This window comes from Hippocampus zosterae, chromosome 10, assembly GCF_025434085.1.
Source record: "Hippocampus zosterae strain Florida chromosome 10, ASM2543408v3, whole genome shotgun sequence".
Taxonomy (NCBI): domain Eukaryota; kingdom Metazoa; phylum Chordata; class Actinopteri; order Syngnathiformes; family Syngnathidae; genus Hippocampus; species Hippocampus zosterae.
Window position 1 is genome coordinate 20901451 of NC_067460.1, and position 23708 is coordinate 20925158.

The 23708-nt window shown below is 44.1% G+C and overlaps 1 protein-coding gene across 2 annotated transcripts; it reads right to left on the reverse strand.

Annotated features, from left to right (window-relative positions):
- Nucleotides 1-1137: 1137 nt before the first annotated feature.
- On the reverse strand, nucleotides 1138-23646 carry LOC127608890 (clathrin heavy chain 1-like). Of its 2 annotated transcripts, XM_052078345.1 has the most exons (33): nucleotides 22911-23646; nucleotides 21630-21837; nucleotides 18559-18827; nucleotides 17923-18084; nucleotides 17701-17814; nucleotides 17160-17333; nucleotides 16534-16731; nucleotides 16154-16354; nucleotides 15898-16050; nucleotides 15589-15711; nucleotides 14592-14729; nucleotides 14234-14398; nucleotides 13966-14146; nucleotides 13718-13881; nucleotides 13505-13630; nucleotides 13276-13418; nucleotides 12899-13133; nucleotides 12691-12813; nucleotides 12157-12302; nucleotides 11610-11793; nucleotides 11329-11521; nucleotides 11038-11195; nucleotides 10788-10952; nucleotides 10561-10668; nucleotides 10271-10438; nucleotides 9255-9404; nucleotides 9044-9175; nucleotides 8751-8861; nucleotides 8444-8614; nucleotides 8135-8356; nucleotides 6549-6569; nucleotides 3252-3327; nucleotides 1138-2393 (listed from the first exon to the last, which is right to left on the reverse strand). In XM_052078345.1, the coding sequence occupies exons 1-33, from the start codon at nucleotides 22950-22952 to the stop codon at nucleotides 2263-2265; spliced, it is 5055 nt and encodes a 1684-aa protein (XP_051934305.1). In that variant the 5' UTR covers nucleotides 22953-23646; the 3' UTR covers nucleotides 1138-2262. The 2 variants fall into 2 exon arrangements, with proteins under 2 accessions (XP_051934305.1, XP_051934307.1); XM_052078347.1 differs by lacking the exon at nucleotides 6549-6569.
- Between the last annotated feature and the right edge of the window lie 62 nt (nucleotides 23647-23708).

The window sequence follows — 23708 nt, forward strand, 5'->3', positions numbered from 1 at the left end:
GCTTCGGGAGTGTCAGATGCAGAAACATCATGTCTTTTAGTTGATAGATGTGGTGGAGCCACGCTTAAGAAAGTACTCTGAAAATCAGCCAACTATTTCCTAACTTTGGTAAATCCTTCATTCATTCATCTTCCGAGCCGCTTGATCCTCACTTGGGTCGCGGGGGGTGCTGGAGCCTATCCCAGCCGTCTTCGGGCAGTAGGCGGGGGACACTCTGAATCGGTTGCCAGCCAATCGCAGGGCACACAGAAACGAACAACCATTTGCACTCACACTCACACCTAGGGACAATTTAGAGTGTTCAATCAGCCTGCCACGCATGTTTTTGGAATGTGGGAGGAAACCGGAGTACCCGGAGAAAACCCACGCACGCCCGGGGAGAACATGCAAACTCCACACAGGGAGGCCGGAGCTGGAATCGAACCCGGTACCTCTGCACTGTGAAGCCGACGTGCTAACCACTGGACTACTTTGGTAAATCATTATGACAAAAAAAAAAAACTAACTGTAAAAACGGGAAAAAAAGTCATAGTGAAAAAACTTCAATTAATAACAACTATATTATATAGTTATTATATATATCTGATCCAATGACCCGCACAATTGTATTTTGTAAATCAAACAATAACATGTTAATCTGGATGATCATAGCACAATAAAATTGTGTGGCACAGTTAAAAATAGTCAAAGAATGACTATTCCACCGCAACCATGTGGACAAAACAAAAAAAAAAAACCCAAACCCAAAACCTTTTACCGTACACAACCACATGAAACCAAATTTCCATTCAGATGGGACCAGAACACAAATTACATTTTTTTTCTTTTTATTGACGCTAGCACTTCCCTTTGAGTTAGGTCATATTCTACTTTGACAGAACCCCTTTTGTTTATTCATATGTATGACAACAAAAAGGAATTCAACTTATGGAGAGTGACACTTTATATGTGCACGCCATTTGAGGGATGTAAGTACATTAAGGTACATTTTGGCTCTTATTTAACACCGTTCTGGATGTACCGAGACCTATTTTCTGAACCATCTACACATGCAACCTACATGTGGGTTTCATCGAGCTGTCATTTGGACATTAAAAAAAAAAGTCTTCTTTCTTTGTTTTGGGAGGATGAGCGAGGTGTATGTGGGGGGGGGGGCGGGGGGCAGATTGGTGTGTGCGTGGGAGCATTGTCTCACCATCTACAATGTTTAAAAGTTATGGTCACATCTGCACACACCAAAACAAAAAAAAAAAACGAACCAAAATAAAATCTGAGGGATACGTCACAACACCTGGCATAAACAGACCTCAGTAGAGAGGGCTCACCGTAAACGCGCACACACACACACGCACACTCACACACACACGGAACAGGTCTGCGCGGTCATGCCCTTGCACATACACAAATATAGTCTCACACAAGCACTGTACACGGCACAAGAGGTCACCTAAACACACATAGGAGAGCTAATATCAATCAGGGACCAACCGTACAGGGTTTGGGGGAGAGGGGGCGGTGGCGGTAAAATTCGTATTCAGACCATCATCACGTCACACACACACACACACAGTCTCAATCATAAAGTGGCATACGTCTGAATGCATTTAAAACTCCATAAAGCTACACACCTGTGCAGAATATACTATCATGACTGTACTTTGTGTTGCTAGGGGTAGCCATCCAAATGGCGATATATGTTCAAATACTCTATGTAACCTTTTTTTTTTTTTCGTCCTCCTCCTCAAAATATACAGTGATGTAATGCATTGTACAGACAAAACGAGACTCGGTTAAGCTGGTCACATGTTCCATACATCAAAACATAAGAGCGTCTCTCCACAGGGATTTCTTCACGAGTGCAAAACCCAATGCTCCTCTCCACCGTCTTCAAAGTTTGCTCGGCTTCAGCAAGTCCACTTACGACAAATCGTTCAAATAAATAACATCACAGGAACGTACCAAAAAAAAAAAAAACATTTCTAGACAAGGGGTCATAAATACGGAATGTGGGGAATGCAAATGTGGTCCAATTTCAGTTCAAACAATACAAATAAAAGTCCTTCATAGCACGGACACATTTTTCTTCAAACAGGAGGACAAAAGTGTCGCAACAACAGTAACAAAATGAATACAAAATAAAAAGTGGGCTATGCTTGCTCGGAGCTTCTGTTGAGGGTAGGAGACCGTGGGAGGCTGGAGAAGAACGCAAAGAGAGGGACAGGTGGAGGGGAGTGGGATAAAGGTGCTGGCGGGAGGGGTCGTTCACATGCTGTAACCAAAGTTGGCCTGCGGCGGCTGCCCGTAACCCGGTGCTGCTGTGTACCCGTAGCCGTAAGCCTGCTGAGGAGGCACGGCAACGTTGGCGCCTGAAGTGAGCATCAGCTGTGGTGTGCCTGCAAAGCAAACAATTCCATTCATTTCAATCGGAAATAGGAGTTGGGACGCATTTGTTTTGAGATACAAGTACGATCAGAGAACAAATTACACTCGTATCTCAAAACACCCTGGCGTCACTCATAGCAAAAATTTTCCACAGCCACCAAAGAGAAATTCATTCATCCATCCATCCATTTTCCGAACCGCTTGATCCTCCCTAGGGTCGCGGGGGGTGCTGGATCCCATCCCAGCTGTCTTCGGGCAGTAGGCGGGGGACACCCTGAATCGGTTGCCAGCCAATCGCAGGGCACACATAGACGAACAACCATCCACGCTCACACTCACACCGAGGGACAATTTAGAGTGTTCAATCAGCCTGCCACGCATGTTTTTGGAATGTGGGAGGAAACCGGAGCACCCGGAGAAAACCCACGCAGGCCCGGGGAGAACATGCAAACTCCACACAGGGGAGGCCGGAGCTGGAATCGAACCCGGTACCTCTGCACTGTGAAGCCGACGTGCTAACCACTGGACTACCGGGCCGCCGACCAAAGAGAAATTAAAATGTAAAATTAATTAAAATATACCGGTAATTTATTTTGCGCTTCCATACATAACTACCGGTATGTCATTTATGTGCCACATTGAAGTGCGGTAAACCAATGATCATCCGTTCCGGAAACTAATATTATTCCTTGAAATGGCTCCTTTGTCCCTGAAAATCTGGAAGAAAATATATACAGTATATATATTCCTCCCCCCCCCCCCCACTTTTTACCCAAGTGTACGATTCAATCGTGTTCACAAGGAGCTTAGCGATGTGGCCACAATGACATCCCAGGCCCCGAGAGTTACCAGCAGTGCAATGCGTTTACCATAAACAATTGGTTGAGATTCCGTGGCTTGCTCCTCCTGTTTCCTCAGGGATTCAGAAGCTTCGAGCTTGTCCACCTGCGGAGAAGAAAAGCGGCGGCGTGAGAATCCGCCTGGTGGGTTTCGCGGCTTGGGCGGAGGCTTGCGAAGACGCCAGGTTGGTAAAAACTGACCTCTGGGTTATTTCACTGGCTGAAGGATGGGACCATTCCTGACAGGCGGAGGGAGATGAGCACCGTCCACATTTAATTGAAAATGTGCAGCTGGAGGTCCTCCGTTAACCGACTATAGCCACGACAGCACAACTAAAGCACTAAAAGTGACTACTGTCCAATTTGCCTTTGTTTAAGGGACGCAGAGTCTAAATGCGGGCGTTACGGGGAATATAAACACAGATTTATGGCAATAATGGTCCCACCCATCCAGCCACCCCAATCATCTACTCTATGTTTTGAGAGTATGTAGAGAAGGAACCCGGCACCAGTACAAACCACTTCTTATCTATGGTTGTTCTAAAAAAAAAAAAAAAAAGATTTTTTTTTTTTAGGTGGACCTAATTAGTCATCGTTTATCTGTCGTGCTTCGTTGTAACTGCAAATGCTGGAGGCGGTCTTTGTACGGTTACATTTGTGGAGTGAGATTCAACAATGCAACTGGTGGATTACAATTTAAAGGGAAATAAAGGACTATGGAGGAGAAAACACGGCAGGTGGAACGGACATCATTTTTACACTCGTGCAATATGCGGAAGGAACGTCTCCACATTGTGACGCGGTTTGGGACGGCTGTTTTGTTGGCAACGGGTTCAAATGGGCTGAGAAGTTAAGTCATGTTCGGTGTGGAAAAACAATATCTGTGAACTGAGGGAGTGACAGGTTATGAGAAGGTTTTTTTTTTTCCTGATGGAAAAGGGAGGCGAGACGAAATACTGAGTATCACAAACAAAGAATTTTATGTTCGATGTATTGGACAATACTACAGCACCCACTAGTATAAAATTACTTTTACGACGGCCGTTAATATCGTGTCCATCTGAAATGACCCGATCTTGGTCCTAGACCAAAATCTTGATTGATTTCAATTAACCACAAGGAAGACCATAAGAACATCCAAAAGAAGCCTGCTGCGACATATTGCGGTAATCTGCCAACAGTTCATTTTCAGTATCCAGAGGAATGTCTCAAGTTGAACACCCTTGCAATTTGGAATTTGAGCAACATTTACGAGGAAACTAGGAGATGTCAGAAAACATCCGCGTACCACAGAAGACTTCGACTGCCAACTACAAACAAAAGAGAAGCAAAAGGAGAAAATGAGAAGAAAAATAGACAAGAAATTCCAGAATTGTTAATGCTCTGGAAGCACTTGCTATAGTCGGTAGAGTGTTTTGTTTGGTTTGGTTTTTAGATTCTGGACTCAATATGCACTCCACCCAAGTCATCACGGAATTTAAATCTGCAATAGCCATTGGTCCAGTAGTTTATGCGGCTGGGACAGGGCTGCCTCCTCAAAACAAGCTAATTTCATCCAGACAAAAGTAGGCGGTGTAGAGTGTGCGCCATACTTTCAATCCTTGGGAATTCTGACCCCCCCAAAAAAGCATAATATATCGACTTAAAGACAATTTATTGAACTTTTTATTGGGGCAGGGGGTTAGGGTCTTTCTTGACTGACTATATTAAATTTTTTAACCATTAGCAGGGGGCGGCCCAGGAGTCCAGTGGTTAGCACGTGGGCTTCACAGTGCAGAGGTACCGGGTTTGATTCCAGCTCCGGCCTCCCTGTGTGGAGTTTGCATGTTCTCCCCGGGCCTGCGTGGGTTTTCTCCGGGTGCTCCGGTTTCCTCCCACATTCCAAAAATATGCATGGCAGGCTGATTGAACACTCTGAAATGTCCCGAGGTGTGAGTGTGAGCGTGGTTGGTTGTTTGTTTCTGTGTGCCCTGCGATTGGCTGGCAACCGATTCAGGGTGTCCCCCGCCTACTGCCCGAAGACAGCTGGGATGGGCTCCAGCACCCCCCGCGACCCTAGTGAGGATCAAGCGGTACGGAAGATGAATGAATGAATGAACCATTAGCAGGTGGCAAGCAGAAAATTTACAGCGAAATGCAGATGAATTAAGCAGCCAGCGAAACGAGTTCAGAAAATATGCGGCTTGAAGTATAAAACCTTGAACTTTGATGATGAAGTACAGGACATGTAAGGTGTCCCTGTCCTGGTACTGGGGTCAGTTCTCTACATACTGCGTGGTACCCTAAAGTGTCAGTCAATCTGGTTGTGCAGGCTCTTGCATTTTGAAAAGAGAAGGGCTGAGATACATGCGGAAGCAGTCGTTTTTCGTTACGTTCCTCTTTAAGAATGCGTGAGAGAGAGAGAGAGAGAGAGAGAAAAGAGAAGCGCAGCGCCATAGTGGAGGGAGGGAAAAAGAGGGCAGACGGGATGCTCTTGTACAGCCACTTGAAAGGTTTCCAGAAGCAGGCACAGCCAACAACGATCTCGCCTTGCCCCGGTGCTCCTGATGTTACTGAGGGAGGGGCTATGCATGCGTGTTGCTCCACACGTCGTCATGTAGCCTCACTGAATAAACTAAAACTGCTTTTTAATTGTTAAGACAATTAAGGGAGGGACGCCCCTCCCCACTCACAAAAAAAAAAAAAAAAAATCACAAATTCCTCTCCGTGTACTTGTTTTAATGTACTATTCAAGCACAGGAATTAATTCAAGCATATATTAGACAGAGAAATACAGTGAAAAAGTTCAGGAAGAAAGAATCGAAACTCATTGTCTACCTGCGGGAAATGCTGTCAACTAATAATAACAGGATGGTGTTGAGAAGGGGGGTAGGTCAGAACCAGTCTAACTTCATCTAAATGTATGCGAGAAACGGACCTGACACTGCAGGTAGTGATCCAGAGTGGCACTTTTCACTCGCCGATACAAAAGAGGGACTGAAAGCTTTGCTGGCTGATGACTGTTAACATCCACCGGGAGGTTATTCTTTCATTTTTTTTTTGGTTGTTGTCCGTTTGTTTACGTGATCTTTGTATCAAAGACTCTCCCAGCTAACAGCCCAGCAGCAGACGCCTAAAGATGCAATGTGAAGAGCCCCACTTTGGATGACGGGGGAAATCGTTAAGTGGTCTAGTGAAGATGCAGAGAGTTGGACACAGGAAAGCAGCATAGTGACAAAGTGGGGGAGGGGGAATTCATGCAGTTCCTGCTAATTTTCTTCCCCCCAAACTACTACAAGTTATAGGACAGCGAGTCGATAAGGATTAGGAAATGGATTCAACGTTCACCTTTTCCTTTATCGCATCAACCTGGAAAGGAAATGCAGAGAAGGCAACTTAAGGGAAAAAAAATGCAAGTGAAAGTCTCCCACAATAGAAACCGACAAACAAGCAAACAGGATTTAACATTAAACGGCAACACAAAACGCTGGGGGCGGGGGGGATGCAAGTAATAATGCCACTTCTGATAGAAATGCATACTCCAGGTCACTTTGGTATCCTCAGTTTAACTTAATTGACAGATGTGAAACTCACTATTGAGGCACTGGACAATTTAGTTACGAATTTGACCCCAGGTTTGCCAGGATTTTGTGGTAGAGGTACCCCCGAGCAAGACCCCCCCCACCAAACGCCTCTAGTGCGAGTATAGTGCTGTATAATTGCTATGTTCTCCACTGAGAATTTCCGAATGGTTAAATGCAGAGGGCAAAACGTGCTTCTTCTGCACATGAGTCTTTACAATTTGAAAAACTACAAAGAAGTTCGATGATGAGCTTGAACAAGTCTCAACCAGTAGCCTTTTCCGCTAAATACGCAGTGCCGCCGTAATGCTGCATATTAATAATCACGGTGGCCATAAAAAGCCCTCGGCAACTTGCTAGTCAATGATGCAATAAGAGCACCGCTCTCACATCTGCTGCCTGTTATTACCTCTGTTTTATTCCATCTAACTTGAAAAGTGATTAAAATTTGCCATGACTCTCCCCTGGAGCACATTTGTATGGGAAAGTAGCTTGAGTGGATGAAAATCCAAGTGAAAAAGGATATGAAACCAGCGATGTCACATGAAGGTCAGAGGGAAAATGAGCATCAAGGGGAGCGAAAATATCCACGTAGAGACTGCGATGCAGACACGGGGAACTTTGCTTCACTGCCTGATTGTTAAACAGTATTTGCCAATTAAATGGCGTGGGTGCATATGTCTACTCCCTATTGGTACAAACAACCCCAGTAAAGTTTGCCTTGAAGGGAAACATTCATTTCGAAGTTCCATCTACTAGGCTCTCGATGTGATACTTTACGAAAACTATTTTCCAACATCTGGCCGCAAGGACCCGGTAGTCCAGTGGTTAGCACGTTGGTTTCACAGTGCGGAGGTACCGGGTTCGATTCCAGCTCCGGCCTCCCTGTGTGAAGTTTGCATGTTCTCCCCGGGCCTGCGTGGGTTTTCTCCGGGTGCTCCGGTTTCCTCCCACATTCCAAAAAAACATGCGTGGCAGGCTGATTGAACACTCTAAATTGTCCCTAGGTGTGAGTGTGAGTGCGAATGGTTGTTCGTTTCTGTGTGCCCTGCGATTGGCTGGCAACCGATTCAGGGTGTCCCCCGCCTACTGCCCGAAGACAGCTGGGATAGGCTCCAGAACCCCCTGCGACCCTCGTGAGGAACAAGCGGCTCGGAAGATGAATGAATGAATGAATGAATGGCCGCAAGGAGAAAAAGTCATTTCAAACTCTCTTCATAACTAAGTTCCTTTTCTATTCTTGCAGTTAGCTTTGAGTGTTCACCTGTCTTACGCCCTCATTAGTACAACCGCCGTATGTTGTCCTACCCGATTAACGCGGCGTTTTATTCCCTTCGTGTGCGAACGACCCACCTTACTGAGGTACTCCCTCATGACCTGGATGAAGTATGGCATGGAGAAGTCCATGATATTGTGCCTCCAAGCGGTCTCGAGCACCACGTCAGGCCGCAGCAGGTCATAGCAGGTGAACAAGCAAGCAGCGAAACACTCCTTCTTGTCCTCCTCCAGAAACCACGCGAGAAGTTCCTCAGCCAGCTCAATGTCTTTGGACTCGGACGCGTACTGCATGGCGTCCTGCACGAGGGGACGTAAAAGCAAATACCGGTTGGCTGACGCAGCGAGTCGAAGTATGCGGTTCATGCGAGTGTCGTCCCAAAGCACCTTGTAGAGCTTGTCTTTCTTGCAAAGCTCAACGCTCTGTTTCCAGCGGTTGTTGCCCTTGAATAGGTACGCCGCGATCCTTCTGAACTCGATCAACTCATGTTTCTCGAGTCCTTGGGCGAGCGAGATGTTGTCAAAGTTGTCGTAAGCGTCAATGGACGTGCGTAGTGACTGGATATATCGCGTCAGGGGTCGCCGATGCATGAAGAGAAAACAAACGGGGGATATCAAATGTATTGAAAGTAAATGACGACGATGACGCTAAGTTAAGAGCGTCAAAGAATTCTGTCAGCCATTGACATCATACCGCATAGTCTTCCTCGATGATGAAAAGGTTGTTGAGAGATTCATTGACCGACTTGTTGTTGTGATTCTGGACAGACCTCAAATATGGTTTCACCAGAGGTACTTGCTTCACCTGAAGAATGAATCAGAAATGAAAAAAATGTAATGTCTCCGTCATGCTTCCACGCCTCCACTGGTGATGACAAATATACATTTTGGAGGCTAATGTTTGTATGCGGTTGTGCTTTCGTCAAACACAAAACAAAAGACACTCTTGTCCACAAAACACTTTCATAAAAAGAGGAAGCCACTCGCCTTGCTGAAAAAATTTACAGCGCGTGTGTGGTCCAGTCTTGGGGAGAGAACGATGAGCAAGTCATTTAATAATAAAGGTTTGAACTCCAGATAAAAGTGGATGGCTTTGTAGTACAGCTCCACATTGGCCACCTCGAGTGAAAAAGCAAAGACGTTAGAGGTCACACTTCGGTGACAATCAACGCGTTTTGTTTCGGAGAGGAGGCCCCACCTTGGTGACAATGTCTTTGAACTGGCCTTCTTTCCAGGCATCAGAAGGATGATTCATCATGGTGATGATGGCATTGTCATATTCCTCGTATTTATCATAGAGGAACACCAGCTCTGCCCAGAGATGGGCCTGCTCAGCTGCCCTGAGAACCTTAAAATTCACATCAATAACCAGTGTTGGGTCATAACAAAGGCCCGCATGAATCATCTTAGCGCCATCGCATACAGTAAAAGTCTAGTGCAGGCATGTCCAAAGTCCGGCCCTGGGGGCCAAATCCGGCCCGCGGTCCAATTTCATCCGGCCCTCTGCCCCTGTCACAAAATCAGTGCCGTCTGGCCCGCAGGTTGGGCGCAATGGAACACGTGTTGCATTGACTGAGGTCTCGTAGACTGGTGAGTGATGTTTCATAGAGTACTGCTTCCCTCTAGTGGTTAAATGAGTAATAGCATTCACTAAATGAGTAATAGCATTTAGAGACTAGAGGGCATCACTCACGAGTTAACAAGACATCACTCCGTGTTTATATTGACTGATATGTCATATTTCATATGATCCTTGCAGTTGCGGATATGTGTATTGCTTGTTCATTTCCCTGTTGTTCGAGTCAAAGGTTTTGTGACTATTGAAAAGTCATGGTGATACATTTTATGTTTCAAATCAATCAATTTGCACTCAGGAGACTTCTGTTTAAGAAAAAGTCAAGTGAATAAGCAGTTGCATGTGATATACTGGTTTCAAATGAACCAAAAAAAATTCTTAAGATTGTTGAAATTAAAATAAAAATGGAAATGTGAAACAGACTGGCTTACTAAAATTTGTTGAACAATATTGTTGTTCAATGTAAAGAATGTCAGCCAAGGTCGGCCCCCCGACATTTTACCACATAAAATCTGGCCCCCTTGGCAAAAAGTTTGGACACCCCTGGTCTAGTGCATCCCGTCCAAAACGCGTTTCTCTGGTAAATCGATATTTTTTAAATGTTGTTCATAAGTGATGTGATGTTTCCCTGGGTCTACCTTTGGAATGTTCACACGGGACCAGAACAGCTCGAGGTGCTCCCTCATCTTCTGGGGTTTGAACTTGGAGTAGAGAATGGCCAGCTCCGTGAACATTCCCATGTGAGCTCGCTCCAGTCCCAAAGCGGCCTCCAGCATGGTGATCAGCTCCTCAAAGTAGCCGCGGTCCTGAAGAAATGAAGACATAAAGCTCACTCAAACCTTATCAAGCCTTTATAATCTGTCTCTTCGATGTCCAATGGCTACATTTTAATGAGCGTGCATGTAAAAAGGAGTGGCGTGCTTTGTACCTGGTAGTAATTGATGAGTTCCTCCAGCTCGTCGGCGTGTACAACAATGTGCAGGCCGCACATTTGAGCAAGCCTGAACTCTTTCCCATCGACACATGCAAAGCACACCTACAAGTGGGAGAGAAATGGACCGAGAGCACTATTTGCTTGCACCGTAACACCGGATAAAAGCTAAATTCAGACAAATGGTGAATTAATTCCATTTTTACTAATCTGCCATTTCTCACCTCTTTCCAGGTGCGTGTGCTGTTGGCCTTGCGAGCTCCGTCCACAGCTGCCTGATATTCTCCCAAGTGCACCAGAGTGGAAGCCAGGCGACCGAAGTTGGACACATTGTTGTAAAGCAGCTTGGCCGCCTCGTACATCTTATCATCATAGCAACGGTCGCCCACCTAAGAGAAAAAGCAGGAAAAAGATAAGTCAAGAAAAAGTAAATGGACGAGAAGTTGGTAGATTTGAAGACGTCCCAGAACCTACTTGTTGGATGTGGGCATTATTGGGCCCATTGATGAACTCTTCTAGCTCGGCAAGGCGGTTGGTCTTCGCCAGAGCAAAGATTAACTCCGTTTCAACATAGGACTCGCGGGCCTTCTTTCGCGCCATCTGCAGAAACTTTACAAGGTCCTCCCAGTTTCCTACACACAGATGTTGAGCACATCGCTTTTGTTTGAAGTCGCGTTCAAATGATATTGTGTTTGAAATTCACACAAACCGTGCATTCTTTGAAAAGTCCAAACAAGCAAATAGGATTTTTAGAGTTGGTCTTACCACTCTGAGCCGCCGCTTGTCCCACCTCCATGTAAGCGGAGGGGTCATCAGCCTTGATGTATGAGTCAATCGCTTCTTTGACGAGACCTTTTTGCAGCTGGGCCTTTGCTAGCTGACTCCACACCGGTGGCTCATTGCAGCGCTCGGCAAACTCATAGGCTCGATCCAAGTTACCAATGTGCTCAATCAGAACCTAAATGTAACGGGACAGTGTTCTAATCCGATATAAAGGTGAATAAAAATCACAAAGCTGAAGTAAGTAAATCAAAGAAGTCGCTCACCTGCACAGCAGATGTGTTGACGTCAAATTTCCGAAAAATCGCAAATGCCTCCTCAAACAGCTCATTGCTTATGGCAATGTTTGCAATATCTGGGGCATCATAATTGTCCAGACGGTTAATGTACTCCATGACCCGGGTCCGATCGGCTTTGATCGCTGTCAGGATGAGCAGATTCTGAAGGTTTCTAAAACATACACGAGGCAAGGAGATATCAGTGAGATTTTTTTTTTTTTTTGGGGGGGAGGCTCTGTAAAAAAATAAAAAATAAAATAAAAACATGTTCTCCCCGGGCCTGCGTGGCTTTTCTCCGGGTGCTCCGGTTTCCTCGATTGGACGCTCTAAATTGTCCCTAGGTGTGAGTGTGAGTGTGAATGGTTGTTCGTTTCTGTGTGCCCTGCGATTGGCTGGCAACCGATTCAGGGTGTCCCCCGCCTACTGCCCGAGGACAGCTGGGATAGGCTCCAGCACCCCCCGCAACCCTAGTGAGGATCAAGCGGCTCGGAAGATGAATGAATGAATAAAAACAATAATAATTATCACATTATACCTGTGCTCGCTGAAGACAGAGTTATCCAGGACAATCTTCTCCAGAAGCTCAATGAGCTCATTGGGAAGGTCAGCAGTCATGAAAGCCTTCACTGAAACAGACACTTCCTCGGGATCCTGGGTCTCTGTCAGGGCAGTCTGGACAACCTGCATCACAGTAGGACATCATTCATTAAAAACATATCTGGGGTTCTGCAGTAAGATTTCACGAGTGGGGACTCTCAGGCCACTGGTTTTGCAGCGATTCGCAACGTTGCAAATTCGAGCCCATCAAATGCACACTGCTGTGTTTGAAAAACACTGTCTTAAAGAAACGCTGATATCTACTCGCCCTGGGCTTTTAGAACCAGGTTGGGAGTGGTTCTGTGAAACGATTTCATTATAAGCACATGGCTCCCAAAAAAGTGACCGCACTGGACAGAACCAAGCTGTTTTGGGGTAGAACCGGTACAAAAGTGGTGGGAAAAAAAACTGTGTTTACCATATCAGGTCAGATTTTCTACAATTGAATAAAAATGACAGGAAGATGCGAGACCTGATCGATGAGTGGTCTTCTATAGTTGTTGGTCTCCAGCAGCACACTCGCCCACAGTTCAGGATTCTTGCGACGCACGAGGTAGCGTGACAGACTCTTGAACAGCGAGTTCTCATTACACACCTAACACATTGAACAAAAATAGTTTTGAAGTGAACACCCATATAGGTCCAAGTACTGCTAGTGGCCTTCGATGACAATAACTCACATGAATTAGTTCTTGGTCGCATTGTCCTCTTTCATAGGCCACGCAGGCGAGGTGGGGGTCTCTCTTTTCACAGTATTTGCCCACTACACGGCTGTCGTAAAAGGGGTTCTCCCTCAAGAAGCGCTCGGGGTTGTTGTTGCTGTCTATGTAAATCTTAGCCAGGGCATTGTGGGTGGCGGGCTCCTCGCAGCCTTCATGAATACGAGCCTCCAACCAAGGGAGGAGAAGCTTCAGTCTGTTGAGAAAAACAAAGGGGAGATTTCAGTCATTTCGAGAAGTGTTTCCCAACTTTGATTTGGCCAAGGCAGTTGTTTTACATGAGAGAAAAAAAAAATCACGCAGCACATCATGCCATGTCAGTTTCCTCCTTTTCTTACCGATTTCTCTTTTCCACTTCAGCAACAAGTTCATCAGTAGAAAATTGTCCTCTGACGACCATGATCAGGTTTTTGATCACATCCTCGGCACAATCAACATCCAGCAAACCTCCAATGACCACTGGTAGACGACTTGGGTTTACCTGCAGAAAATCAAGAAATGCGCCCAGTCAGATTTTGGCCCGATTTAAAGTAAATGATGACATATAAGCTCAGAACAGCAATGTACCTTCTGCACATAGATCTCAATGTATTTCTGCAGACTGTTGCGATACAAATACAAGACCAAATCATGGACAAAGTCAAAGCGGTCACACACAATGATCAAAGGCAGTTGATCGGTTAACTTGGCTTCCTGCAAAGAGAGAGAAAAAGACTTCAATGTATATAGTCAATAAGGGTTTTCCATGTCCAAAGTGTGCAGCTTGCAAGTCATTTTGACCTTGAGGAAGTTCTTCACACGCTCAGGGTCGTAGCAGTTACTCTCCCTGCAGATTCTTTCCACCTCTTTGATTTGGCCTGTCTTGCAGGCAGCCTGAATGTATTTGAAGTGAACCTCTGGGTCCTGGCTGAAGTTGACAATGGAACCCAAGAAGTAGAACAACCCTGAAAGACAAAAAAAAAAAGAATTTAAAAATCATGTGACTGGGCGATAGTAACGACTAACTCCCTGACTCTCAAGGCGTGTACCTTCAAAGCTTTTGAACGACTCAAAAAGTTCAGTGAGGCTCTGAGTGCTGAGTTGCTCATGGTACTTGGAGGCAACCTGGACACAGATCTGCAGGTTCTGGCGGATGTTCGCAGAGAGCATGGCCCGAAGACATTCCAAAGAGTCCTCCACTGACAGGGAGCCAAAGAAATTGACTAACCACTATGAGGACATAAATGAGTGACAATTAGTATTCTGTAACATATTAGGCCGGTATCTTTTTTTTACATTTTGAAATTGCCAGCATACCTCTGGGTTGAGGAGGTGAGTGTGCACCACAGCCCGCTTAATATCATACAAGTCAGTATAATGCTCCAGCGCCCTCTGCAGGAGCCCGGCCTTTTCGCAAAGCTGTGCCACATGGGCACGGTCATAATGAGTGAACATCTGGTTGCCCAAAATAGCATCTGCTACCTGCAAAAAATCACCCGAGTACTTTAGACACTTACAAACACTTCATCGTTCACACAAATGACAGTTACGTGGACAAAAATGAATGCAATGATAATTGGATTCAGTTGTAAGTGGTCAGTCATTCAAAGTCAAGTTAATTACGATGACAGAAAAAGACAATTTTCTTCTCATCTATTTTTATGCATTCGTATACCTGCGGGGCATGGACCAAATTCATTTCTAGCAGACGTGTCTGCAATGGTCCTTCCATGGGCCTGTTGTTCTTCAATGCATCCAGCAGAAAAGATGTGCATTGCTGGATCAGGTTATATTCCATGAAAACATCCACAATCTAGACACACAAAAAAAACGACTTATAATAATAATACATCACATTTGTAAGCGCCTTACACAACACTCAAGGACACTGTACAGCCAAGACCAATAGTAAAACACAGATAAAATAATAAATAAATAAAGAAAGATTTAAGGCGGGTAGGCAAGTCTAAATAGGTGGGTTTTGAGCTCGGTTTTGAATAAGGAAAGAGTCAATATTACAAATGTTGGGAGGAAGTGAGTTCCAGAGTTTGGTAAAACTCTGTATAACAGTAAAACAATCGAGCGTAAAAACACCGTAAAACACAAAGGTTTGTGGGAGAGCAGCGGCAGCCAAAACGCGGCAAAACCCGGAAGTCCCAGAATGCGGTTCATAACAAAAATCATACAATTTTAATGACCTCAATCGACTCTACGTATTCTGTACTTGCAGTTTATTCATTCATTCATTCATCTTCCGAACCGCTTTATCCTCACTAGGGTCGCGGGGGGTGCTGGAGCCTATCCCAGCCGTCTCCGGGCAGTAGGCGGGGACACCCTGAATCGGTTGCCAGCCAATCACAGGGCACACAGAGACGAACAACCTTCCACGCCCACACTCACACCTAGGGACAATTTAGAGTGTTCAATCAGCCTGCTACGCATGTTTTTGGAATGTGGGAGGAAACCGGAGCACCCGGAGAAAACCCACGCAGGCCCGGGGAGAACATGCAAACTCCACACAGGGAGGCCGGAGCTGGAATTGAACCCGGTACCTCTGCACTGTGAAGCTGACGTGCTAACCACTGGACTACTGGGCCGCTACTTGCAGTTTATTTAAAGCCAAAAAGACAGGCTATTAATACCGGCTATCCTGTGGCTTAATTTGTTTGTACCTGTGTAATGTCAGCAAGAGGCTCTTCATCCTGCACCAGCATCTGGGAGAACTGAAGCCCTTGTTCCGGGCTGATCCTCATTACATTCCGCAACAGGAAGATCCAGTCTGGAGTGTAACCCACCTTCACACATTAAAAAAACAACAAAGATAATTATTTTATGACTAGAATAATGTGACTTATAATTTCAAACATGGATGATACTGGCCATATGTATTCAATAAAGATGGTCTTAGTTCACAAAAAGACTTTACGGCTAAAATTATCCATTTGGTAAAGAAAAACATCAAATTAGACACAGAAACAAACCTTCTTGGCATACAGTACAATCTTCTGGAACTGGCCAGTCTCAGCAAAGCATTGAATGACTTTGTTGGGGACGTTTGCTCGCAGGTACACGCTGAGGGCGAGTGTGGGATCCACCGACTTGACCAGATCTCCAAGCTCCTCTGAACACTCCAGCTGGAAACAAAGCAGGACTTATAAATCTGTCCAGAGTGCGCTAGAAGCCTATTCCGGAGGACAAAAGGATTGCCTACTATAAAACCATCCAATGAGCACAGACCTTGTCTTCTTTCAGCCATTTTTCCAGCAGCTGTTTGCGGCCCTGCTGGAGAACAGGCCTACACAGCTCTAGAGATTCAAACTTATTGAGCTGGCCTTGATCAAGTAAGATCCCAAAATACTGAAGCAATGGTGACCGCTGGCCTGGTTGAGCAGGAACACTCTGAAACCTGCGAATAGTGTCCGGTGTTCGCAGTATGCCCTGGGGGGGAAAAAAAAGCAAGTTAGGTGACCACATTAATTAAATTACAATGGAGTGCCCTTATTAAAATTGAGGGGCAATGATAAATGTTGTGATGTTACTGTCTGTTCCAGAGTCGGAGGAGCAAATAATTGAACTAGGATTTTGCCTGAGGTTCAAGGGGTACCACATGATTGTACCTTTGGTGCATTGGCTGCCACTTTGGCAGCATCTGAGTAATTCCCTGCAGCAAAGAGGGTGTTAAACTTGCGGGCGAACAACTCCTCAGCACCGGCAAGGTTATTGCGGACAGCCATGCGGAGAGCCAGGTCTGGGTTCTGGAGCACGTTGGTGATGTATGGAATAATGTTCTCCTCTTCCACACATACAGATAACACCTGGGAAAGCACATTTTGCAAATGTAAGTTTCATATCGTATCCAAAATTCTTTCCAAACATCTCCCTAAAGGTGCTCCTCTACCATGGTGCTTTGCAATTCTGTTTCTCCATCAATCAATTTTCCTATGCCCAAAAGGGGGATGGGCCTGCCCATCCCCGCAATAAGTGGGAGAAAGACGGAATGGAGTCTGAATTTTGGGACCCAGTCCATCATAAGACACAAACAGACAAACAATCACTCTCACTCACATTCAAACCGTCATTGAGTGGAGACTAAATGCAGGCTGGCTGCATTCATCAGTGACCTTCAAATCTACTTAGATGGACAAGTACGTATTTCCGGGAACAATGTATATGCAAAAAATGAGGATCGCGGGTCCGAGCAGTTAGGCGTGAAGAAGGAATGTGCACAAACACTTTTTAATACCTGTCCTTTCCTGTTGACCCCAATGATACCAGCAGTGGGCTCATGAGGGGCAGTGACAAAAATGGTCTCTCCACTGATCCTGTTCATGTAGATGCAAGTCCCAGTTTCTAAATCGTACAGGTGGATGTAGCCATATTTGGTGATGAGAAAGACTACATCTTGCTTGGAGCTTATCTAAAAATGCAAACAACACAGGCATAATTAGAATACCTGTTTCATGAATACATTTTAAAATTATGTTCATAAAAGACATCAACGGTCAAACTCGGAACACAGCAATAGACACATAACCCAATAAACGTTATTGGGTTATGTTATTTTTGTTATTTTGACTTCAAAATGGCGCCGCGAGAGTGGCTGCCTTTCCAGCTGCTCCTATATTTTGTTGTTCTACTTCTTCCTTTCATAACTTTGCTGCTGTGAATTGGGAATTTCTCCATTGCGAGACTAATAAAGGTTTTCTTATCTTATCTTTTCTTATCTTATAAATGTGACACTGGTAGCACAATAACAGGGTTCCTGCAATTTAACAATTTCATACCTGCATGGCAACAGGGAAGTCATTCTGGGCTTCTGGAGGGAAAAATACATCGACAGCCTTCTTTGGAAATGGCTGGTTCCCAGTTGGTGGAGTGCCGACTTCAATTATATGGAGCTAAAACCAAACCAACACAAAACAAAACCAATGAGAAAAAAAAACCCCACATGAGGACATGAAAAAATTTAAATGATGTGTCCGTCAGGCGCATGAAAACAATCATACTTTTCCACCAGCCTGTCCTCGAACAGCAAAGCAGAAGAGCGTTGACTCCTCTGTGTTGTCCTCCATCTTGAATTGTGCAAAACCGGCAGCATGACCTTCAATGGGCTGAGAAACCTTCCTGTCCACCGAGTACAACTGCATTGCTCCAACAACACGGTTTTGCTGGAGAACATCAACATAACAAAAAATTGATGGTACAAATATGCAGTACATGAATGATACATTATGGTATGTGATGCAGTTGAACTTTACTATAAAACTAACACGAAATACAAGTATGAGGATTGTACATCATTCACACTGCATCCCATCTGCGGTTTATTGGGCTTTCCCCCACACGATCCAATACACAGAACAACAAACTGAATATAAAATTACCTAATCAACTGAAAAATGCTGGATAACATCATGGAGCTGGGTGTCAATGTCTACACTATTCCCGATATAGCTTTTGTAGGGGTGGCCGAATGTCCAGAGAGAAATTACCCACAATGCACTTGGAAAAATAGTGAGCACTGATGGTCATTCAACAGGTTAATATAAACCGCAATGCATTCAAAAATCCATAGAGGATACACAGACGGAAAATACCGAGCGACTGGTTTGCAGAAAAGTTAATGCCCGCAAAGTCAGTACCTGTGCTGAAATGCCGATTAGCAGTAACCATTTCTGTTTCGCGTCAGTGCGATAGTTGATGATCTGGCAGCCTGCAAGGCTGGAGTGGCGGTCAAAGACTTTGATTGGCTGCGAGTCGCCCTCCATGCTCCAATGGTAGACTGCGTTGTCTGTGACCAACGCGACGGTGTTGAGGGAGATCCACTTCCAGAAGGTCACATCATCCGTCATGGTGTGAGCCTTCATCTTGCTCTTCATTTCAATATTGAAGATCTGCAGGGTCTTGGCCGCTGAAAGTGTTGAAGTCAAAGTTAACGTTGGTCGAGATTTTTTTTTTTCCCACCCTGCGCTACACGCTTGTAATTACCAATTAGTTGTATTTAAAACAAAATGGAGTAATCTAAGCTACCGCGCATCACCCACACCAAACAATGGGGGCAGATCGGGAGAAGGGGGAAAAATACCATTTGGGAATACCAAATTCCAGGGTCAAATCAAGAAGCAAGACCAACAAAAGGGCAATCACATTGTGGTAGATCTGCATTCAGCACATTGATTGCTATGTGTGCACATTCAAGGCTAAATATGTAACCCCCTGGTATAATGTAGACAAAATGGCTAAGAAACTTCTGCAAATTGTGTTCAGACTGGCAAAGCACTGCGTACTTCCAGGTCTCGATTCAGTTATTTTCATTGGCGGTGTTGCAATGGCCTTGGTGGGCACATTCTACGGACAGGACATTTATTTCACTTTCTCTGTGGTCATATCAATGAGGATAGTATGGTGACACAATTTCACTTTAATGATATTGTCTGGTAAATATATACCATCAATAAATATTTGTCATCGATTGTTATGCACATACACTTATATTAAACCATGAGTCCGAAATAGGAAGACTCTGACTGGATCTGGACCCAGACGCCTTATTTGCAGATCCAGAGCTATTACGTTATTTTGACAAGCTCATGTGAATAATTAATGGCAATCATATGTTAACGTGCACAGCTTTCAGCTAGCTTTCTTATACACGCTGGGAATACGCAGACCAAGTGCGTGCATTTTAACACCTGCCGCATGACATGACTCTGCCAACCAAGTTGTTCAACATTCAGAGTAGCTTTGTGAGTGGAACACAAGAGGGCGTGTGTGAGGCAGGCAAGTGGTGAGGAAGAAGCAAATTCTGTGTTAACAAAATTTTGTGGTTTAAAATACACACACATATTATATATATACAGTATATGTTTTTTTAGAATTACCGAGAATCCGTCTTTGAGCATCTAAGCACCTTCGGCCAACTTGCTAAAAACTTTATTCTTGAAGCAAACTTTATTTTAAAACAGTGCTTTCTGTCTGAATGTCTTCTTATTGCAATGACAAACACATCTACGGAGCTTCTGGATGGACTTATTATTTTATTCTAGTGGTTAAGCCCGTATCTCGCTAAGCAACGAACGTTTCCCAGTGTTTGGGCGCAGAGCGAATGCAGGTTTTTCGTCAGAGTTCTTTAAAGGTTGCAAAAGCATAACTCAAACAGTTTTTCCTGTTTTTCTTCAAACATGTTCAGAATTTATTTGCGACAACCCCCCCCCCAGAAAAAAAACTGTTTGCAAACTTAAAAACCAACAAAAACAACATCCGCTCCATGCGTAAATACCCGCAGCTCAGTGAGATATGGGTTTTAGACACTTTGCCTCAAAATGGATCAAATAGTCCATCAACACAAAACAAGAAGCTCTGTGGCTTACCAACTTAGAGAAATAACACAAATGAGAATGAAATTCTAAAATGAGGGAAGATACTGTAGGTCTGAATGCAGATTTGCAAGAGGAAACTACAAAGCACACAAAGAGATGTAAATGATGGGAAAGTTGCTGGACAGATGCACCAACACCAACTAATTTGTTTCGTTCGTAAATATAATCTGCAGTGTTCTGTATGGCCACAAAATATACAGTGTATAGCCCCAAATCATGAGTGATTGGTAATATACACAGCATATATCATCAGACCTGGAGGGCATATCCACATTATAGTGTGGATATGCCTTAATTAATTAATTTGAAAAATCCACCTGTTTTTATCCATCTCAGGAGGCGGCCATTTTGCCTTGTACTGCCATTTTCTGTCGATCAAAAATGACATCAAAATGCCTAAGGGCTCAAGTATAATGACCGTCAGAGTTCACCTGTTTTCTGGGTTTGGTCACGTGACCCATGTAAGATGAGTTCTTCGGCACAGTGATGTCCTTTTCAGTCGACAGCAAGCGACAGTACAAGGCAAAATGGCATCACGGCGAGATGGATAAAAACAGGTGGAGTGGGCTGCTTAAGTCATACTTGTTAAATGCAATATTAATCATAACAGGTTCACATTTGTGGGGAGGGGGTGAGGTGGGGGAAACAATGAAAATATTGTAAAGAAAAAAATGTGACTGAATTTATAAACTGAAACTCCTGAAACTGACGTCATGGATTAATGAGAATGGATCTCTGCGTTGAACATTTTCAAACTACACAAAAAAAAAAAAATGAAAGCGATAAACAGAGTGGTGATTATTTTTCTCGAGAAAAGGTTCTTTCACATGGAAATCCATCCAACACTGTTGCTTGTGTTTTCCAGGCTTGTGCTTTCAGTTCTAGCATTCATTAAGACTATGACCAGTATTGTGCATTCATGTCAAGACAAGTGCATACAGGAATACACTTTGACAACTTATGATTTGTAAAATTCAACTCACCGTCTGCAAACATAAGAAAGCATTAAGGAAATGAAAAAAGAGCAAAAACAAAAATAGACAAAGCATTCATGACAGCATGATTTTTCTCACCATCACTTTTACTGAATACTAACATACTATAAATTCACAGAAAAAAAAGCACATAAATTACACTACTTTATATGTCCGGACAAACAAATGAGGTGGCCTATGCGTGAACATCAAAATGGCAGACGACAGAGAAATTACACAGATGGCCCGTGTGTACAGAAAAGGTTTCCAATTAAGTCGAACATTATTTTGGTTTGCATTTGACGTAAATTTATCATCACAATCCTCTAAACATAACATACCATTTGGGGCGCCATTTACCTTTAAGTGCAATAACTTTGCTAGCAGGGTTCATGATGGCGCTGTCTGCAGAGATGGGTCTGCGGATCGGGTTGTTGGGATCGGCCATGTCAATTATGACAACCTGTGCCTGTTCTCCCACCTTCTCTCTTATACAGATGAATTTATCCGACTCCATTGTCAGAGTGCTGAACCCAATGTTGGCCGGGTTGATGCCCAGGTTCTGGAGCTGGAATATGAAGAGAGTTAGTTTTATATAAATATAAAAATAAATAAATCATTAAATAAATACAAATAAAACACACATACATATAAATACTTGTATCATGCAGGCATGTGGAGGCCACACACGCTACTGAGCCTCATTTTGACTTGTTTTAAGGATTTACATCAAAGTTGGATTAACCTGTAGTGTTTTTCCATTTTAATTTTGACTGCGACTCCAAATCCAGACCTCCATGGTTTAACAAATTTGATTTCCATTGATAATTTTTGTGTGATTCTGTTGTCAGCATATTTAACGATGTAAAGAACAAAGCATTTAATATGTATATTTCATTCATTCAGATCTGGGATTGGTTATTTTACTGTTTCCTTATTTTTTAGAGCGCACACACAGACATATATATATATATATATATACACATATAGACATACATACATGAAAAAAGAACAAAAGCCTCTCAATGTGTGTGAAAAGGCGCACAGTAGTCAGACCAATGACTTCTATAACTTAAATTTTCAAAAATTGACGCTTCTGTATGATTGAAGTCAGTGAACAGCTGATCGCAGCTTCTTGCTTGATTCATTCAACCTCACTGACATAATGGCCAGTGTGAGACTTCAACATCTAAACGTCTATTCAAATATGCAACATGTAGCACAAGGACTTAACTGGTCATTTTTTAAAATCAAATTCCGTGTGAATCACGTGTCTTTCTAATAAAGCCGTGATTAGATGACGTGGGTGCGAGCATCCCTCACAAGACATTCCTGACGGTACGAGCTAACATTTAAAATTGGAGGAGTGTGCAGGTCAAAGGGGCGAAATTTCTAAGTAAATACATTTGTTGATTTTGGCAAGTGCCGAAATGTCAAAAGGTGCATTGGTCTGCGCGGTGTCACCGATTACATGCCAGACTTGAAGCCTATTCGTGAGCTGATGCTAAACGGGGGAGGGGAGGTCGTTCATTTGCTGAGGGTATTTAATTTGCTAGCGAGCTGTCACACGACTCCGTTTTGAGGAACGTGATAGAAAAAGCATCCGCACGTTTCATATAACCAATGAACGTGCCTACATACCTGTAGGTGCTCCTGGAAGCGGATAGGCAAAATTTGCGACATGCTGTTTTCCTCGGTGTTCTCCAGAGTGATGGAAGTGTTAGCCGCCGTGCTAGCTAGCAGAGCAGCAGCACCGCGCTAGCTTACGACCTCCTTACGTTATGTGTAGGTCGGAGCGAGTCCGTGGAGACAAAAACGCGACACAAACGCACTGCTGCTAAAAATGTCACCCAAACGTTGCGGCTGCAAAGATGCTCAATGTGTCAGAATTTCGTTTTTGCCCTTCGCGCTGCAAGATGGATCGCGGCTGTATTAACGACTGATCTCCTGTCCTAAAATCCGCAATGGCGGCGGAAACGGTTTTGAGTGGCTTCCCGATCCGGAAGCATCAAGTCAGTTCTGGCAGGACACTGGCTGCAGACATGAACTGATATTGGCTATTTTTCAACTTGCATCCTTTTAATTATATCCACAAAAAATTAAAAACATTTTCTGTTCCATCATCTTGTGCGCACGTCATTGTTGTGGACTGCGGCAGTCTTTCATCCATTATTTGCGTGAACCGCTTATCCTCACAAACACTTGAATCTCAAATTCTAAAACAATCGCAGAAAATGTCATGGGCTAAAATCCATCTCTATACCAAAAAAAAAATATATTTTTTCTGAGTTGAAACCATCACTATGTGCGTTACGTCAGAAACCTCAGCTCAGTGAGCGTCATAAAGATCAGTTCCACAAATTTTTGCTCTTCTCCTCTCGTGTTGCCGCCACAGAAAGGCTTCGTGATGGCAGAAACAAAACTATCAACAGCGCCACA

What these genes read in the sequence shown, in the direction of transcription:
- LOC127608890 (XM_052078345.1), bottom strand. Translation starts at nt 22,952, where the DNA reads ATGTCGCAAATTTTGCCTATCCGCTTCCAGGAGCACCTACAG. An exon ending in AGAAAGACAAGCTCTACAAG is followed by an intron (nt 8,357 to 8,443) that starts GTGCTTTGGGAC and finishes CCCCTCGTGCAG; the next exon opens with GACGCCATGCAGTACGCGTC. An exon ending in TTGATGCGATAAAGGAAAAG is followed by an intron (nt 3,328 to 6,548) that starts GTGAACGTTGAA and finishes TCTTCTCCGCAG; the next exon opens with GTGGACAAGCTCGAAGCTTC.